A 16,545-nucleotide genomic window follows, 5' to 3' on the forward strand; every position below is an offset into this window, starting at 1 on the left:
GTCAGCAACTTCATTTGCAGCAGCGGTGAAGCAAAGATAATCAGCTAACAGTAGTTAATTTGGCTTAAGGATGAATATATATATGTATATTGTATATTTGTACCTTTATGCTACAGTGTCAGTATCGTGGTAAAAAGTTTAACAAAGCTGAAAGATAAATATCGGATTGTTTTGCATTTTGAGAAGTGTTGAGAAGTGTGTTTGCATTTATTTGCGTTGACGTTATGATCATTTATTGATTATAACTAGGCGTTTTCTTCATCTGTCTATATTTGCTCGGACCTGCAAAGAGTCTCCATGACTCATGGATGAGAAACACTTCTCACTAATCTTAAAACAGATGGAGAAAAAGAGGATTTCAGTTGTTTTTTTTTAATAACCTCCATATACATGTAACACTTAGGTCACTGTAGTTGTCTACTTTCATGTATTGAGAAAATACATCAAGATTAACTCTGTGCCTTTGTGCTTCAAATCACACCTGGATTATACATGTTGACTCCCTTGACCTTTAAATGCGACACAGGATTTATTCCCATATGGAAACATGATTGCTTCCATAAGATTTGAGACGGCTCCTGTCTGTCGTGTCTTTGCCACACAAAGGCTTCTGTCAGTGACTGCATATAAAGACAAAAACTGATATTTGTCAAGTCACACCGTATCATGTCTGTTTACTGGAAATTAAACAAATAAAAAAAAACCTTGCAAGGAAGTGAAGTGAATCATGCTTATACAGTACGTCATACAAACAGATACACTGAAATAGATGCCCATCAGCCCCCTCAAACCACATTCACACCTGCTAGATGTGGATTTAGTTTTTTGGATCATTCTCTGACAAATTTGTTAAAATATAAAAAAAAAAGAAAAGAAAACAACAACAAAATGCAATGGGCTCTTTTTTGGCCCTTGTCTCGTCCTTTCACAGAATGTATTGGAGAATCAGTTTTTCAGATTTAATCCCGCTGACAAACAAACAAATAAGGAGCAAAGAAAATCCTCCTTTATCACATTGAAGCTAAAAGAGAAGTGGTGACGAGTGATAAAAACATAGAGGGACAAGGGGGACAAACCCTGACGTTAGGATTCCCCCCTCACACACACACACATGAATAACAAAAGAGACTTCCGACCCCTGAAGACCTCAACGAAAATAATCCCGGGCAAAACAAAGACGCTTCCAGGAAAACAATTGTTAGCGATAAAGTGCAATAACGTAATCTTACATATCTAAGGTTCAAATAGCCGGGATTATCCTCAGGGATCTGGTGGAAAACTAAGCCGGCCGGAGCGAGTAAACAACAAACCCCCCAAAAATGTGACGTTCCTCCGGCTACTTCCTGGAGCCGTGGAATGGGTGTAACGATGCTTCATCGGGGGCAAATAATCCTCTTTTTTCTCTCTACAGATCTAATGCTCAGCTGTTCACTGTTTACCAAACAGCAGAGCTGGATAAACATCAAGGGAGGGGTGCGCTGGCTGAATAACAATGAATGGAAACTTCAAGAACCGGAGAAAGACAGAGTGAGCGATATCTAATTTGTCATCACCTATCTCACATATTTCGGGGCGTGGCATGTTTGTAGCTCAGAGGTAGACGGTGTGTTCAGTTTCCGACACACGGGCGAGCCGCTGGAAACACAATGACTCGTTACATTTTTTCCATGACTGGACTGTTTCTTCTTTCTTCTAAATCACTGATCCCTGATCTGGCATCACAACACACCGGCGATACTGACAACACATTATCATGACAGTGAGACGATCACCGTGAAGTTCCTCTCACCTTTCTACTCTCATGATTTCAGCCTTTGCTCATTTCCAGGCACTCTAGACAATACAAACCACAAATAGATCTTTTTTTCTAGGAACACCCTGAAAATAGTTTTTTGTGATTGTCAGGCTCTCATAAGAAACCATGACCCAGTGAAAAGTCCCCTGGCTTGTTTTTCTATGTGTACTGAAGGAGAATCATGTGAGGTGTATGAATCACCAGGTATTTAAATCCAAAACAAACTGACGATCAACGATGACATTTCAACTTTACTTCCTGCAAAACAACATTGGGGACGAGATTTCTGTTTTCAAATGAATTTCTTTATATAGAAATATCTTTATATTGATATTTATCTTGTGTGAAATAAGTTAGGTGCTCACATCGGGCCGATGTTTTGAAGACAACACTGAGTTACATTTATGATTGAGACACAGCCTTTCCGTGGGCTAGGACTTCCGAAGAAATGAGATGATCTGGTTTAAGGAGAATGTCCGTCACCAGCTTGTCCCGTGTACACTGTAGTAAAATATACTGAGATAGAGCCAGAAGTTTCAATTTCGTTTTTCTTTATTGTACTGCCTTTTATTGTTTGATAACACCCTTGATAATTAACCTTTAGCATTAGCGTCACACAGGTGTTTGCCCTTACTCAGCCTTTCAAATAATAAAACTGAAAGACTTCTACAGACAAGTAAAGGATGACTCTACCGATGAGTCACAGGAGCATCATCTGAAATGAGTTTTCCTCTGTCATGCAGTCATATGTTGAATGTATAGGCTCACAAACTGGGCCAATGCAACATTCCCATCTTTCACAATCTTTAAATGTCAGGAAAGTTAAATATACTGAGAAACAGCGGTCTGCCCTGGCTCATTCCTTCCATCGCTGGAGGCCATATTACACTGAAAGCTTGTTCGCCACTACACGCCTTCTACGCACATTACCTGACGCAAGCCTCAATTACGGGAAACTGTGATTTATGTTGTAGTTCCCAAAAATCAGTTCAAAGAATGCACATATTATACATATATATATATTATATTTTTAAGGGGGTTCTTACAGTAACATGGAGATTTAAAACACTCCTTGTGAGCCATGATACATTTATTCTATATGTAGTTAATGGACTAATGGATATTCCTTTTTTTGTGAGCAGTTAAATCTTCATGAAAAACAAACATTCAGCACCAAGATTAAACTTGTGAGTGAGCGTTAAGTGCTGGTGTCCATCATGTGACCGTGAACCGGTGTGAAAAACCTCACAATGAATGAGTCATCTCCATGTTACTGTAACCCGAACAGTCTTTTCAGCTATTTTATCTGATGTTTGTTTGATGTCCATGTTTTGGGGTACGTGTGACGGGGCTTACGGTGACGGAAGTCGGGGAATCAGTGGTTACTGATGGGTAAACAATAGGATTATTTACTTTGTACTGCTAATTGCCCTATTTGTTTGCTGGTAGATTTGGGGAACAGATGTACTACTTGTAAAATTACTTCTCCATTATACTTCGCTCATGATTCAATACTCTCACCTGACACAAACATGCAGATTCACCGGAAGAGGCTTTTTGAGCTGAAGGTGAATCAGGAGTGAAGGAGTCGTCATGTAACTCACTTGTCAGATCAGTGTTTGAGAGCAGGTGGCAGCTTTCTCCGCACTGTTACTGACTCTGAAGCAGAACACAATTAGAATGTTGCGTGGTCACAGGTGTTTATTTAGACTCTTTCTAAATAGCCCGGTGCTCTTGTCAGGTCACTTCCCTTTGTCTGATTTTCTCCGTCTCAGACAGCGTTAGTGCAGGTGACCTCAGGTCTTTCCTCCACTCATCCTTTTCGTGTTGCCTGGCGCTCCCCCTCCCTCATCGTGCTCAGGCCCAGTTTCCCCCTGCCTGTTGTGCGAGTGAGACTTCCCTCACTGGAAAGATGTCTGGACTAATGTGCCGGATGTGATGTGTGTCCAGGGGTGAGATGAGTCCGCTCGCATGCTATCCTGCAGCGCCGGGTCTTTAGCCTCTGAGCCCTGAGCCTGAGTCCAGACTGTCTGCAAATTAGAGAAATTAGCCCAGCCAGGCGCGGGTCAGTGAAAGAACCCAAATCCCTACTTCCCCTCCCTCCACACACACACACACACACACGCACACGCACACACTCACACTTCTACCACCACCATTAACCCCCACGCCACACTGGAGGCTCAACTCTTGGAATAGCATTCTTGCCATATGGCAACCAACTTACCATGAACCAGCCAAGTTACGAAAGAAATAACAAAGCCTATTAGGAAATGATATATTTTTTCTGTTTGTTTTTATCTTTCACTGAACTCTGGGAATCAAAATACTCTTCATCAAATAATGATTTATTTTATTGTATAAACACAATAGATTTTTTTAAATGACACTTTTTAGGAACAAAGAATTTAGGAATTCAGTCCAGATGGGGTCAAGATGCACGCTGTAAATTAAAGGGAAAAAAAATTAACTGAGAAATAATTCCTTTTATACACAATTAATGACTCATGTTTTAAAACTTCAATATGTTTTTAATGTAAAGGGTGAGAACATTTCATTTATGTGACCTATGTGATGAAGTTGATAAATTCGTGTTGTATTTTAAGGCACTTTCCTGATGAAAACTTTCATTTCACTTGTGCTTTTTTTTACCCAGGTCACAACGTCTCAAAGCGAAAGGTCACGTTCTCGTTTTTCCCTCCATGAGCTGTTTTATCCGCTCTCTCCTGACGATCTATATGCAGAGCGACAGGTGACCCAGTGATCCATGCTGCGTGTGTGTGTCTGAAAGTAAAGGGGACAGTTACCAGACAGGTGTCTAAGTCTCTTTCCATGTGCGCTGGTTGACCTAACCTACATCTGCACAATCTCTACCTGACAACACAACACGGAGCATGTATCAGTGTTTTCAAAAGGAAGGAGTTGATGTGTTGAATGTGAGCATCAGATATTTACCTCAGCTAGTTTGTTGGTTTGTAAGCAATATTACACAAAATCAACAAAGCGGATTTCCATAGAACTTGGTGGAAGGATGAGGTATAAGTCAAAGAGGAAGCCATTTCATTTTGGTGCAGATTTGTAAAAGTGAGCCATTTTTAAAAATGTACTTTCTTTATCATAGCGAGAGGTTTTGACATTTTCAGCAATTACTTCTATAATCTGTATATTTTTCACTTTGTTTTGTTCAAATGTATATATCTGTATATCTGTATATATATATGTGCATGTATGGTTATGTGATGACAAAAAATAAACAATATAAAATAATAATAATTTAAGGGGACGAATGGCAGAGATAAATGTTCTACTGCTGCGACATTCTAGCACCAGATTTGATCAAATTCAAAAGATAGGATAAAATATTGGGATGGTGTGTGTGTGTGTGTGTGTGTGTGTGTGTGTCTTGGGGGTCTGAGACGTTCGACAGTCAGATGTAGGTCAAGGAGATACAGTGGCAGCAGATTGCTCATTAAGTGCCAAACCAAGCAAAAGTCCACGAGTGTGTTTTTCAGTGGCACCAGGCCAGCCATCTGCTCTCCCTTTATTCATTCATTAACATGTCTTCTTTGTGTGCGCGTGGATGTGCGTGTGCATATGTATATGTGTGAGCATTCATCACAACAGCACTCGCCGGCCAATTGTACAACGTCACCGATGTTGTTGTCCGAAACCAACAGTTGTGTGTCAGATGGCTCGGGTCACGTGACCGCAGCGGCTTGTGATTGGCCGGGGCGCTGAGCTAAAAACGCTTGGCGCAATCCGGGGCTCATGAGTTTGTGGTGACAGTGGCAGAGTGGAGAGAGAGCGGATACCCAAAGGATCTAACTAAGAGCAATCCTTGAAGAAGAGAGAAGAGAAAGTATAGAGAAGAAGAAGAAGAAGAAAGAGGACAGTTAAGGGATGACATAACCAAAGACATGAGGATCCTACAGCTGAATGAATGTGCTAAAGTAAGTCTCATTTCCTTTTTAAGTTTTGTTTTAGATTGACCTCGGATTGCTTTAGAAAGATGGATGACACAGCCGAGCAGGAAAGGGCCTTTTAAGAAATGGCAGATGAACTGAGTGACCAACACCGGGATGTAGGCCAAGAACAATGTCAATGAACTTTGGTCCCTCATGAATGGAAGTAGCTGCTTGAGTAATGAAAGAGTGCCAGCAGGCAGTTATTGTGTAACCTGAATTTGTGTCATTGTCATTCTGCATTGGGTAAAGACATTTTCACCTGACGTCTTACTTGTACTTTCAAAACATTTACTTTACTTCACTTACAATGATACCATAATTCATTTCTCCCTCTCCTCCTGCCTCCCTCTTTCAGATCTTGAGCTTCAACCAACTTAACTAAAGACACGGGACCTAGACCCCAACGCAACCAAAGTACTTTTATGCCAAAGCAACTCAAACCAAACAGAACCAAACCAAACCAAACGTCCTGAGCCCAAAACCACCTGCAGAGTATTATTTATATTGTGAAGATGAAGCTGGATAATGCACCAGGAGACATGAGCGCGTGGAGGGAGGTGGACTTTGCCCTCAACTGCACCTACATTGTCCCAGACCAGGTGTCGGACCCCAGTTTCAGGCTGCCCAAAGCCATGACCTCCATCCCACGCAATCTCACCTTTGAGTACGGCACAGACAACGAGGTAAGAGCTCGTTCATTTCCTTCAAATTCAGTCTCATCCATTTGAGATATTGAATGTCTTACTTACTTTTTAGTCAGACAAATTCAAGTAGCTTAATTTAACTCTCCTTAAAGTCAGTCGCTGTCCCCGACGCTGCAGGGGAAGAGTTAGTTTGGTGAGATTAGACCTTTATGCTTGGATATAATAATTCTGTGTTGCATAACATTCTGTTGGGCCATCTGCATTGGGTTTGGTGGAACAAAAGATCTGCTGACTAATGAGATCCTCACAAATAAAGAGGAGTGCATCAGGGTGTGTGTGTGTGGGGTGTGTGTGTGTGTGTGTGTGTGTGTGTGTGTGCATGTGTGTGCGTGTGTGTGTGTGTGTGTGTGGGTTTGTGGGTGTGTGTGTGTGTGTGTGGGTTTGTGGGTGTGTAGGGGACATGATGCCACCGGCAGCTTGAGGTCAGGGGCCTTTTTATATCTTCTGGCCACCTTATGTTTTGTCACCCAAATGTTTGAGCCATTGTATTGTGTTTTTACATCTCCTGCAAGAGCGTGTGCAGGCTCTCTCAGGATGTAAACACACACACGCACACGCACACACACACACACTCACAGACACACACACACACAATAATGTCAGGGATCAGCTTGGCATCTCCCAGCTCATTTAATTGCATCAAGTTTCCCTCTCGTCTGTTTTTCTTTCTTTACAACCGTGCTTGTGCTCTTTATCTCCCACACCCTGGCTCACCTACTCAGGTGAGTCACAGAGAGCCAGCGTAATATCCTTGTGTCAGCCAGTCAGCTGTTTGGCTCCCTGTGCGATAAAATCAGACATATGCTTGGACATGTTGCCTACTGCTGCAAAGCTCAAAAGCAATGCAAAGGAAAAATGCAGTTATAGAGAAACTCATCATCTTAAAAAGGAAGAGACGCTCATGTCTTTAGTTGCCACTCTTCACATTCAACACTAAAGTTTTGTGGGCTGACTTCCTCTTTCTGTCCAGAGCAAGGCGACACTTTCTGCCTCCGTTCCTCTTCTCTCTAGCTCTCATGCTCTTATCTCCTCCTCCTCCCTCTGCAGTATTTACAGCTGCCAGATAAGTAAAAGCTTGTGATACGCGGAGATAAAAATCACAATTAGGGCGCATTTCATATCCCCAACCCTTGTTTACCAGATGACGCATCTCAGAAGGGCTTGACACTGAGTTTCATGTGCCCTTTGTGTCAGATACTGAAGCTCGTCATGTGTGTGATGGGCAGAAAGAAAAGATACTGGATGAAAAATGAAACATGACAACAAGCGCACACTCATGCGGCTGCCGGTAATCTGCTTTGCCTCAACTGGTTTCCCTTCCTAAAGATGTCACATGACTTGCTTGCTGTGCTGAGCTGCCAGAGCTGGGAAACCCATTTCCCTGAAAGATCATGAAACAAAGCTGCTACCTGAATGCGTGTGGGTTTTTGGGATGGTTGGCATGCACATGTCCCCTGAGCTGTAAAGTACATCATGAGTGTATAACGAAAACCATGGACTCACTAATAGAGTATTGTCATGCACTATCCACGCGATTGTTTATCCAGCGCCTGATTGGCTAAGATTCCTAATTTCTTAATTCAAATCTCGAAGCGTGCCAGGAAACGCGAAGGAGGGCGGAGGGGGCACGTGGCAGATGGGGCGTTAGCAACGGGTGCCAGTGATGCTGGAGGGGGAGGAGGCAGTGGAAAGGATGCTGTGGGGAAGAGGGTGTGTGTGCATGTGTGTGTGTATGTGTTAGAGGGTGGGTAGGTGGTGGTGGTGGTGGTGGTGGTGGGGGATTTAGGTTAAAACCAGATGATTAACTTTCATCAGGGACAGGCAGCCAGCCAGGCATGAGGCCGCACACCGTGGCAGGCGCACGAGCTATTTCAGGAGAATCCAGAAAAGCACACGGGACTCAGGAGGGGTTGGAGAAAAGGAGGGCGTTCAGGGAGTGTGATAGCGTGGGTCCACTTAAGAACGCCGGGGGCCTCCTTTCTTCCGTTCCTCAACACCCTTCACCCCCCCCCCCCGCTCCCAACCTGGCTATGCTGAGCGGTTAAGTAGCAGCAAGCGGCGCTGCAACCACAGCGATTCGTTAGTCACGCAACGCCAGTGAAGCACAATGTCCCTGTCACACTGGTTCATCGCATCCAGGAATCACCTCACTGGCCTTGGCGGCTGCTCGACACACTCCCCACCCACACACACACACACACACACACACACACACACACACACACACTCACACACACTCCTGCTGCCCTCACTGACCTGTTGTTCCTATAATTAACTGCTTATACATCATTAACGAAAAGCCAACTCCAACCTTCACAGTGCGACAAATCGTCGTCGATTTTTGGGGCCGCCTCTGCACAGGTCACCGTGAAAAGTCCTCTTGAGGATCAGTTTGAAATTTAAATCCTCAATGGCAGGAAGAGAGAGTGTGTGTTTATGTTTGTGAGGGTCGGTTTGGGTTGGGGGGGGGGGGGGGGGTATTGAACAGGATTGAACACAAAGCTCCTCAAGAAAAGCGTGGCCGCGTGTGTTGCAGATGCTGCTGCCTGATGCCGTTTGTATGTGTGTGTGTGTGTGTGTGTGTGTTTTGAGGAGCCCTGACCCCAAGCCATGTGGACCGTCCATCAGGTTTGAATCATGAAGCTGTCCTCAAACAAAGACGGCATTAACATGTCCCGTAGGTCTTCGATATAGATTTGCAGATGCAGTTTTCTTACCGATCTTGACAAAAGACTAATCTAAAAATGAATGAGATTACGACAGTAACCGGTAGAAAAGATCATAATTTGTTCTAAGCACATCCATTACTGTATATTCTGTATGTCCTACACATATTTCCTTGTTGCAATCTTAAATACATTTAGTCATAAAGGTTCACAGGCTTTAAGAAGGAAACTTGAAGAAGTAAGATTTTTTGTTTCCATATCTTTTGTCTTTGTGTTTTTTTAATCAAACGCGTGACACTGACGAGTTAAGAGTTCTTCACGAACACAACACAAACAACAGGTGACACAGTTTCCTCCCTGTGTGTGTGTGTGTGTGTGCCTCTGGTATTAAAGAGGACACCAGGTCAGAGATCAGTGGAGTAAGTCAGAGAAAGTGTAATACTCTTCATTTGCTTAACTCATTAGTGTAGAAAGTGGGTCACCTTGTGGGTTTCAACGTGACTCCAGAGCTGTCTGGGTCAACATGACGAAGCCACCGCAACAGGAACCAAGCAACAAACATGAGAACGAGATACAAGGTTTAAAATGAGAGAAGCAGCAAAAAGGAAAGTTCCTCTGTCAGCGACAAGATCTAATGTTGGTTCTTGAGACCAGAGAATGTCTCAAAATTTCCGGAGGCGGTGGTGGAGAAAAGATGAGAAACAGACACTAATCGTGTATTTGGTCTGTTTTCTTCAGGTGACGGGCGTGTTCAGCAAAGAATACATCCCTCAGGGGACACGCTTCGGGCCCCTGCAAGGAGACATCTACACCAAAGACAACGTACCCAAACAGGCCAACAGAAAATACTTCTGGAGGGTAAGGAAAACAAATATACACATTCCCAAATCCACGTAAATACACATTTATATATCACTTTATATATATTCACATTTGGGCTTCAAATCTAGATGTGAGAAAATGACCATGGGAATCGTCACACTGCAGCTGGTGACCCGCGTTCAGCTTCCTCTGTTATTCAAGATACTGGTCAGAGGCAGAAGTTTCACAGCAAGTCCTCGTCCGTACGTAAATAAGGAAACAAAAAGGCTTTCACACACTCTGCATTTGCGTGCAGGGGTTTTGGTCAAAATTCTAGAGGAAGTTGCCGACACTGTTGCTCTTACCGGCACTGAACTCATATGCAACATGTGTCACATACACAAAGGAAGAGACTATTGTTCAACACACACACACACTCACACGCTCTCAAACAATCCTTGACTTCCTGTCGCCTTTAAGTGGTCATGTCCCCTGTGGTTCTATTCTCTCTCTCTGGTCCAAACTAGTTTTGCTTGTGTCATGCAGGACTTTTTTTTATTCTGCTGAGTCAATTCCCTGAGGACTTTTTCTTCTTTCTGCTGCCCAACCTACGTGTTTTCCTTCCGCCTTTGTTTCCTTTATTTCCTGTAAACCTGTGCGATAGCGAAAGTCTGACATTCCCTTGGAGAGATTGTTTTATCAAGCTCGTGACACAGGTGTACGCGGGGCGGACGTGTGTGCAGTTTGGCCGCCTGCCACCACCTGTCTGTCGGGCCTCCAGCAAATATTTCCTTTTTCCGCAAGCAGAGTGATTAATAGCACAGCCCAGACGTGAGAATTACAGGGGAAAGAGAAAATGAGGGAGAGTGAGAGTGAGGTAGTTCAGCAACTGTAGTCAGTGGGCGGGCCACGCCTCCACACGTCCCTTCTCAAATACGGAGGAGCTTGAGCACAAACACACACACAGGTTGAACTCGCGTGATACAAGGGGCAGAGCTTTAGAGCTGAACAGACCAGAGGAGCATAATAACACAGGATATTTAAGTGTACATGGCAGAGGTGATTTATTTTCCTGTTTGGGTTTTGGGTTTTTCTATATTTTGAGGATTTTGTGAGGATTTTTTCAGCATTTTTATTGTATTTTAAATTATTGGAGTAATAGCATAAAAAGCTGTCATGCCATTGCAGTGGATGGTTAAATTTCTATTAGACAATTTTAATTAACAGCTGAAACTAGATTTTTTTTTTTGTTGCTTCACATGTATCCCACATGTGAACAAGTTTAAATCCCTTTTTCTCTTTTCCTCCTGCAGATCTACAGCGGTGGCCAGCTTCAGAACTTCCTCGATGGCTATGACGTCCACAGGAGCAACTGGATGCGCTATGTCAACCCGGCCCGCTCTCTGGCCGAGCAGAACCTGGTGGCGTGCCAGAACGGCCAGGACATTTACTTCTACACCATCCGACCTGTGGAGCCCAAACAGGAGCTGCTGGTCTGGTACAGCCAGGAGTTCGCCCAGAGGCTCTGTGGCCAGCAGGACGACGTCAAACAGAGTGAGTGCATGAATATATAATGTGGATGAAGATGTCATGATCTTGCCTGCAGGCTTTAAAATAGGCAAGATACTGGTGGTTGATCGTGGGATAGTTCCTGGAAGTACACTGTCTCGCACATGAACTTCATATGAGTGAGCAAGAGGGAGTGAAAGACTTATCAGCTGTTTTGATGCGAAGGCGGCAAAATGACACACTGTCAGTTTTTTCTTCTTACTTCTAACTTAATCTAGATAAACTGTGCCGAGACTAAACACATGGCAGACAGTCTGCAGACTTTTTATCAGCAAAATTCTTTTCACTTCAAAGAGAATGAAGATGTGTCATGTCATGAACAGGAACTGATTTTATCTTTTTTTATCAGCAGTAAACATTTGGTTTAATGCTGATCCTTACTGTGTGGTTTAACCCCAGAGAGCTAAATATTTATGTAGGATAAGAGGAGATGTGCTGACCACACTAAAATAAAAACCCAGACACCAAGAGGAGACTGGATGGATCTAAAGGGAGTGATGGGTGGTCAAAGTACTTCTCTGAGTCATTTATCTTCTGCTATTAATAGAATGGAAAGTCATTCCCTCATCATCCTGACTGCTGTCACAAAGTCTGATGATTCACGCATTCAACTGGATGCACCAGTTGCTTTACCATCCATCCAGGTGACTAATGTCAAAAGGGGTTTCATTACATTGTTACATCTATTTAATGGATCTTGAAAAGCATCCACCCTCAACATCACAGTGGTGACAGAAGTCAAGGGGAATTCAGTTCTTGTTTGGCACCTGACGTTTGGGTGTTGGTTGACGAATCTTGAAAAACTCAACCCCAGAGGACATTTTTAAATACTTTAACTGGGTTTCTGTAACCATGCTGTAACTTTGACAAATAATAGAAATGTGCACAGTTTAAAGCAGAAGATTACAATAATATATGTAAAATACTATGTCATGATTTAGAAAACGATGAGGTTTACAACAAAAAAAATCTAAAAACAAAAAAAAGTGGTCCAGCCCTTTAAATGTTGGTCACACTGAGCACTTTCAGGTGTTGACACAGCACTTAGGGACAAAAGACTTTCTCGAAATGAGATGGAGGAAAAAAAAAAAGGAAGAAACGTTTCACATTTTCTTGTGGCCAGTATACGGTAAGACAGAGATACTCAGAAAAGGATTCACACTCACATGGACTCCCACGCGCTTAACCACTAACCCGTTCTCCCACACTTAAATCACTACTCTAATCGCCAAATAGAAACTTATTCTGTGTGTGTGTCAAGACAAAACTGAAACTACTATCATTTACCATAAGAGGGAGTGTGTTATGTGGGCAGATGGCTGTGTGAGTGACTGTGTGTGGTTTTTTTAACCCATGATGACGTTTTCATTTTTCTTCCTCACAGAATACACGAGCACTGATGAGGACCACGACTCAGAGTACGTTAAGCACCTACCTCAGCAGACGTGGTTTAAAGAGAGGACAAAGGAGGAGGTGAAGGAAGAGAGGGACGAAGAGGGAGAGGAGAAGATCGACGTGGAGATGCTGGAGAGAGACACTCCCCCCGACACGCCCGACGAGCAGATCATGGACTTCAGCAAAAAGGTTGAGAAGGAGGAGAGGAGCGACAGAGATCAGCAGGACCAGGGGATCATTCCCTCGCCTCGGCCCGAACACAGAGAACCCAGACTGGGCTTAAATCACCCGTACTTACCTGAGCACCACCCCGTGCTACCGACTCCACACCGAAATCTCCCTCTGCATCTTCACGGCCTCTACGGCCACAGGGAGGGTCTGGTGTCTTCTTACCCTCTCTTCCAGCAGTCCAGACCCCTCCAGCCCCCTTACCAGCTTCTCCCCCCATATGGGCCACACTACCCTCGCCTCCTCCTCCCCTCGTACTCCCCTCCCTTTCCTGGGATGATGCCTTCAAGAGGAACCCTCCGATATGGCAGCTACCTTGGCACAGACGGACTCCCATACCCCCCCATCGGCTCGCCCAATCTAATCCCAGTGTCCCTCCCCTACCCACCGTCCTCGCAGGGTGGTCTGAAAGAACTCACGCCAAATGTGTCGCCACCACGATGCGCCCCGGCCACGCCAGAGCTCTCCCCTCTCCCCAAGCCCAACAGCCAGCAACAATCCCCTGACCAGTCCCCCTCCAGCTGCGAGGAGGCCATGAACCTGAGTTTGTCTATGACCAAAGGCATCGCATCGCCGCGCAACGGCCCCGGCCACAAATCCCTTCCCTACCCACTGAAGAAGCAGAACGGGAAGATCAAATACGAATGTAACATCTGCTCGAAGACTTTCGGACAACTGTCAAATCTTAAGGTAAGAGTTCAACTCCTCGCTTTTGTAAAAAAAACAAAAAACTCTCCACATCGTTTGCAGTTTGACATCGAGGCTTATTAAGTTTCTTTGTATGATCTGTGTAGGTCCATCTCCGAGTGCACAGTGGCGAGAGACCGTTCCAGTGCAACTTATGTAAGAAAAGCTTCACTCAGCTGGCCCATCTGCAGAAACACCACCTGGTCCACACCGGGGAGAAGCCGCATGAATGTCAGGTATGTTGAGAATAAAGGCCTACGTGTGTGTGTGTGTGTGTGTGTGTTTACCTCTCTCTTACACAGGTGTAAAATCAAGAGTGAGACATATACAAAGACTTAAAAGCTCTCTGACTCATGTGCCTTCTCGTAGCCCAGAACCTGATTTTCACTGAGCCACTACCCACCTTGTCATGTAATCTCTTATTTGTTTGCTTTTGTTTGCTAATGTGACTCTGTGGGAGTGTTTAGCTGCATGGAACTAGTCATACAAAGAAATATACAGTTGTTCCTCTTGTTTTATGTAAGTGTAAGTAAGAACAGGACTAACATGTCTGAGCCCGGCACTACTGATAACATGAGAATGACCTCATACTGTAAAATAAAATCTTTTAGAATAATCCTGAACATAATCCACACAGTTTTCTCAGGGTGTTAATAATCAGTCTCGTGAATGTTTCTCACCTTCACCTTTAATTTCATGTTTTCCAGGTGTGTCATAAACGCTTCAGTAGCACCAGCAACCTGAAAACGCACCTGCGACTCCACTCCGGAGAAAAACCCTACCAGTGTAAGATGTGCAGCACCAAGTTCACCCAGTACATCCACCTCAAGCTGCACCGCCGCCTCCACAGCAGCCGCGACCGCCCCTACCACTGCCAGCTCTGCGCACAGTCTTTCTTCCACCGCTTCTCCCTCCGCATCCACCAGCACAGCTGCTGCCTGGCCAACTCCGGCGCTCCTGTCAGCGTGCACATGAAGGAGATGGTGGAGCGCTTCGACGCGAGCCAAGAAGCCGACACGCTCACGGAGACGGCAACTGCGCCACAGGTGGAGGAAGCCATTGAGCGTTGGTTGGCTCGCACCTTGGAAGGCGAGGGGAAGGAGGACCAGAGGGAGGCCACCATCCTGCTGAAGGCTCTGACAGCTGCTATCAGTGCACCAGCCAAGTCCCTGGCCCAATCACCTGCATTACATCACAGCCCTCCTCTGGCCTATCAGGAGAGGGCCAGTGTTGTTCATCTCCACAAACGGGCAACGGTGAAGACCGAGGGACAGTGAGGAGCAAATAAAAAGATGAACATACAGCATATCTTCAACAAAGAAAACAGATGTCGCCAAATAAAACTCCCTGTTTTGTCCACGAGGGGCATCACAGGGGTTATAAACTGTCATAATCCAACAAGCGCAACACCAAAAGAAGAGCAATCCAAAGACTGGGGCGAGGGTATTCAGTGATTGTACTTCCTCCCAAAACTCAAGTTTAGGAAAATTACAAAGAGGGAGGCAGTGTTAAGCTGTGAAGTATTTAAAACTCTTTTCACTCAGGTAGAGAAGTGTTTGCTTTTCGTGCTTTAACTTATTACTTTTTTTTTAAAATTTGAGTCGTCTATATTTATTTAGTTTTGTCATAGTTTGTTTTGGCTGTTAGTGTTTTTTTCTGTCGAATATTTCCAAGGAGATCAGATCTCCATGGGAAGGAAAATATAAATGCACTCAGGTACAATGATGTGGCATAAACCTGTGTATAAGTCTTCACTTGTTCTAATTGTGTATTTGTTTTACTTTGTGTGAGAGTGTGTTTGAGCTTCTGGGTGTGTGTGTGTGTGTGTGTGTGTGTGTGCAACGAGTGGTAGAATGCGTGAAAGACAGTGATAGCACAATCCACCTTCCTGCTCCTCGACTGTTTTATTTATTTATGATTAAAAAGGGAAAAAAAATGGTATCTTGATGAACAATTGCCAAATTGACAATGAAAGAACTAACTTGAATGTGTCGCACTGTGTTTGGTTCCATTATTTAACTGGTTTTAATGAGGGAAGACAGGAAAACGATTCAGGATCATTCACAACAAATAGACTTGTTGTGATTGCACTGTCACAATAGCTTCACAAGCTTTTTTCTTTCAAACCAAAATCAACGTCTATTTGCTGAGTAGCTTCTTACCAGATTGATGTGTTAGATGATTCTTCCACAAACTTACACTTATACGTACTTATAGTACTTATACTTATACGTATGCAGCTTTACCGCAGAATTCATCCAAATGTACCTCAGCAACAAAACAAACAGGCGAAACAGGAGCAACCTTTTCTAGCATTGTTAATATTTGTGTCACCTAGCACTGGAATTTAAAATGTAAGTAGATCTGTCCGTGTTTACGTAAAAAAAACGAGGAAGAGGCAGAAAGTGTTCTTGAAAACTTTACTACTGTGTCAGTCATATCTTTTTATCATGTTTGTAGTTTGATTTCCTTTTATACAATATGTTTCTATATGTAGTTTATTTTTCGAAACAGGTTATGAGATGTTCAGAATTTATATGTGAGAGACTATTTTGATGATACTTTTATATTCACATGATGTAGCATATTAAAGATATTGTTTCTATACACCTGGTCTTTCCTGTTTGTTTTATTGTTCTGCCCCTGTTGGTTGGCGCCATCTTGGTTTTTTTTAAACCAGAAATGAAGCATTGCGTTCATGCAGGACACGGAGTCATGTGCTCAGCTGTCATAAG

General features: G+C 43.8%; 1 protein-coding gene across 2 annotated transcripts; it reads left to right on the forward strand.

Annotated features, from left to right (window-relative positions):
• The first annotated feature begins 1,416 nt into the window (after positions 1 to 1,416).
• Positions 1,417 to 16,419, forward strand: prdm1b (PR domain containing 1b, with ZNF domain). 2 transcript variants are annotated; one of them, XM_069516839.1, is made up of 8 exons: positions 1,417 to 1,527; positions 4,452 to 5,745; positions 6,116 to 6,443; positions 9,869 to 9,988; positions 11,245 to 11,485; positions 12,885 to 13,813; positions 13,918 to 14,046; positions 14,518 to 16,419. In XM_069516839.1, the coding sequence occupies exons 3-8, from the start codon at positions 6,273 to 6,275 to the stop codon at positions 15,085 to 15,087; spliced, it is 2,160 nt and encodes a 719-aa protein (XP_069372940.1). In that variant the 5' UTR covers positions 1,417 to 1,527; positions 4,452 to 5,745; positions 6,116 to 6,272; the 3' UTR covers positions 15,088 to 16,419. The 2 variants fall into 2 exon arrangements, with proteins under 2 accessions (XP_069372940.1, XP_019965492.2); XM_020109933.2 differs by lacking the exons at positions 1,417 to 1,527; positions 4,452 to 5,745; positions 6,116 to 6,443; positions 9,869 to 9,988 and adding an exon at positions 10,385 to 10,990.
• The last annotated feature ends 126 nt before the right edge of the window (positions 16,420 to 16,545 follow it).

This window comes from Paralichthys olivaceus, chromosome 20, assembly GCF_024713975.1.
Source record: "Paralichthys olivaceus isolate ysfri-2021 chromosome 20, ASM2471397v2, whole genome shotgun sequence".
NCBI classification, from domain to species: Eukaryota; Metazoa; Chordata; class Actinopteri; order Pleuronectiformes; family Paralichthyidae; genus Paralichthys; species Paralichthys olivaceus.

What these genes read in the sequence shown, in the direction of transcription:
- prdm1b (XM_069516839.1), top strand. Translation starts at nt 6,273, where the DNA reads ATGAAGCTGGATAATGCACCAGGAGACATGAGCGCGTGGAGGGAGGTG. An exon ending in AGTACGGCACAGACAACGAG is followed by an intron (nt 6,444 to 9,868) that starts GTAAGAGCTCGT and finishes TGTTTTCTTCAG; the next exon opens with GTGACGGGCGTGTTCAGCAA. An exon ending in AGAAGCCGCATGAATGTCAG is followed by an intron (nt 14,047 to 14,517) that starts GTATGTTGAGAA and finishes CATGTTTTCCAG; the next exon opens with GTGTGTCATAAACGCTTCAG.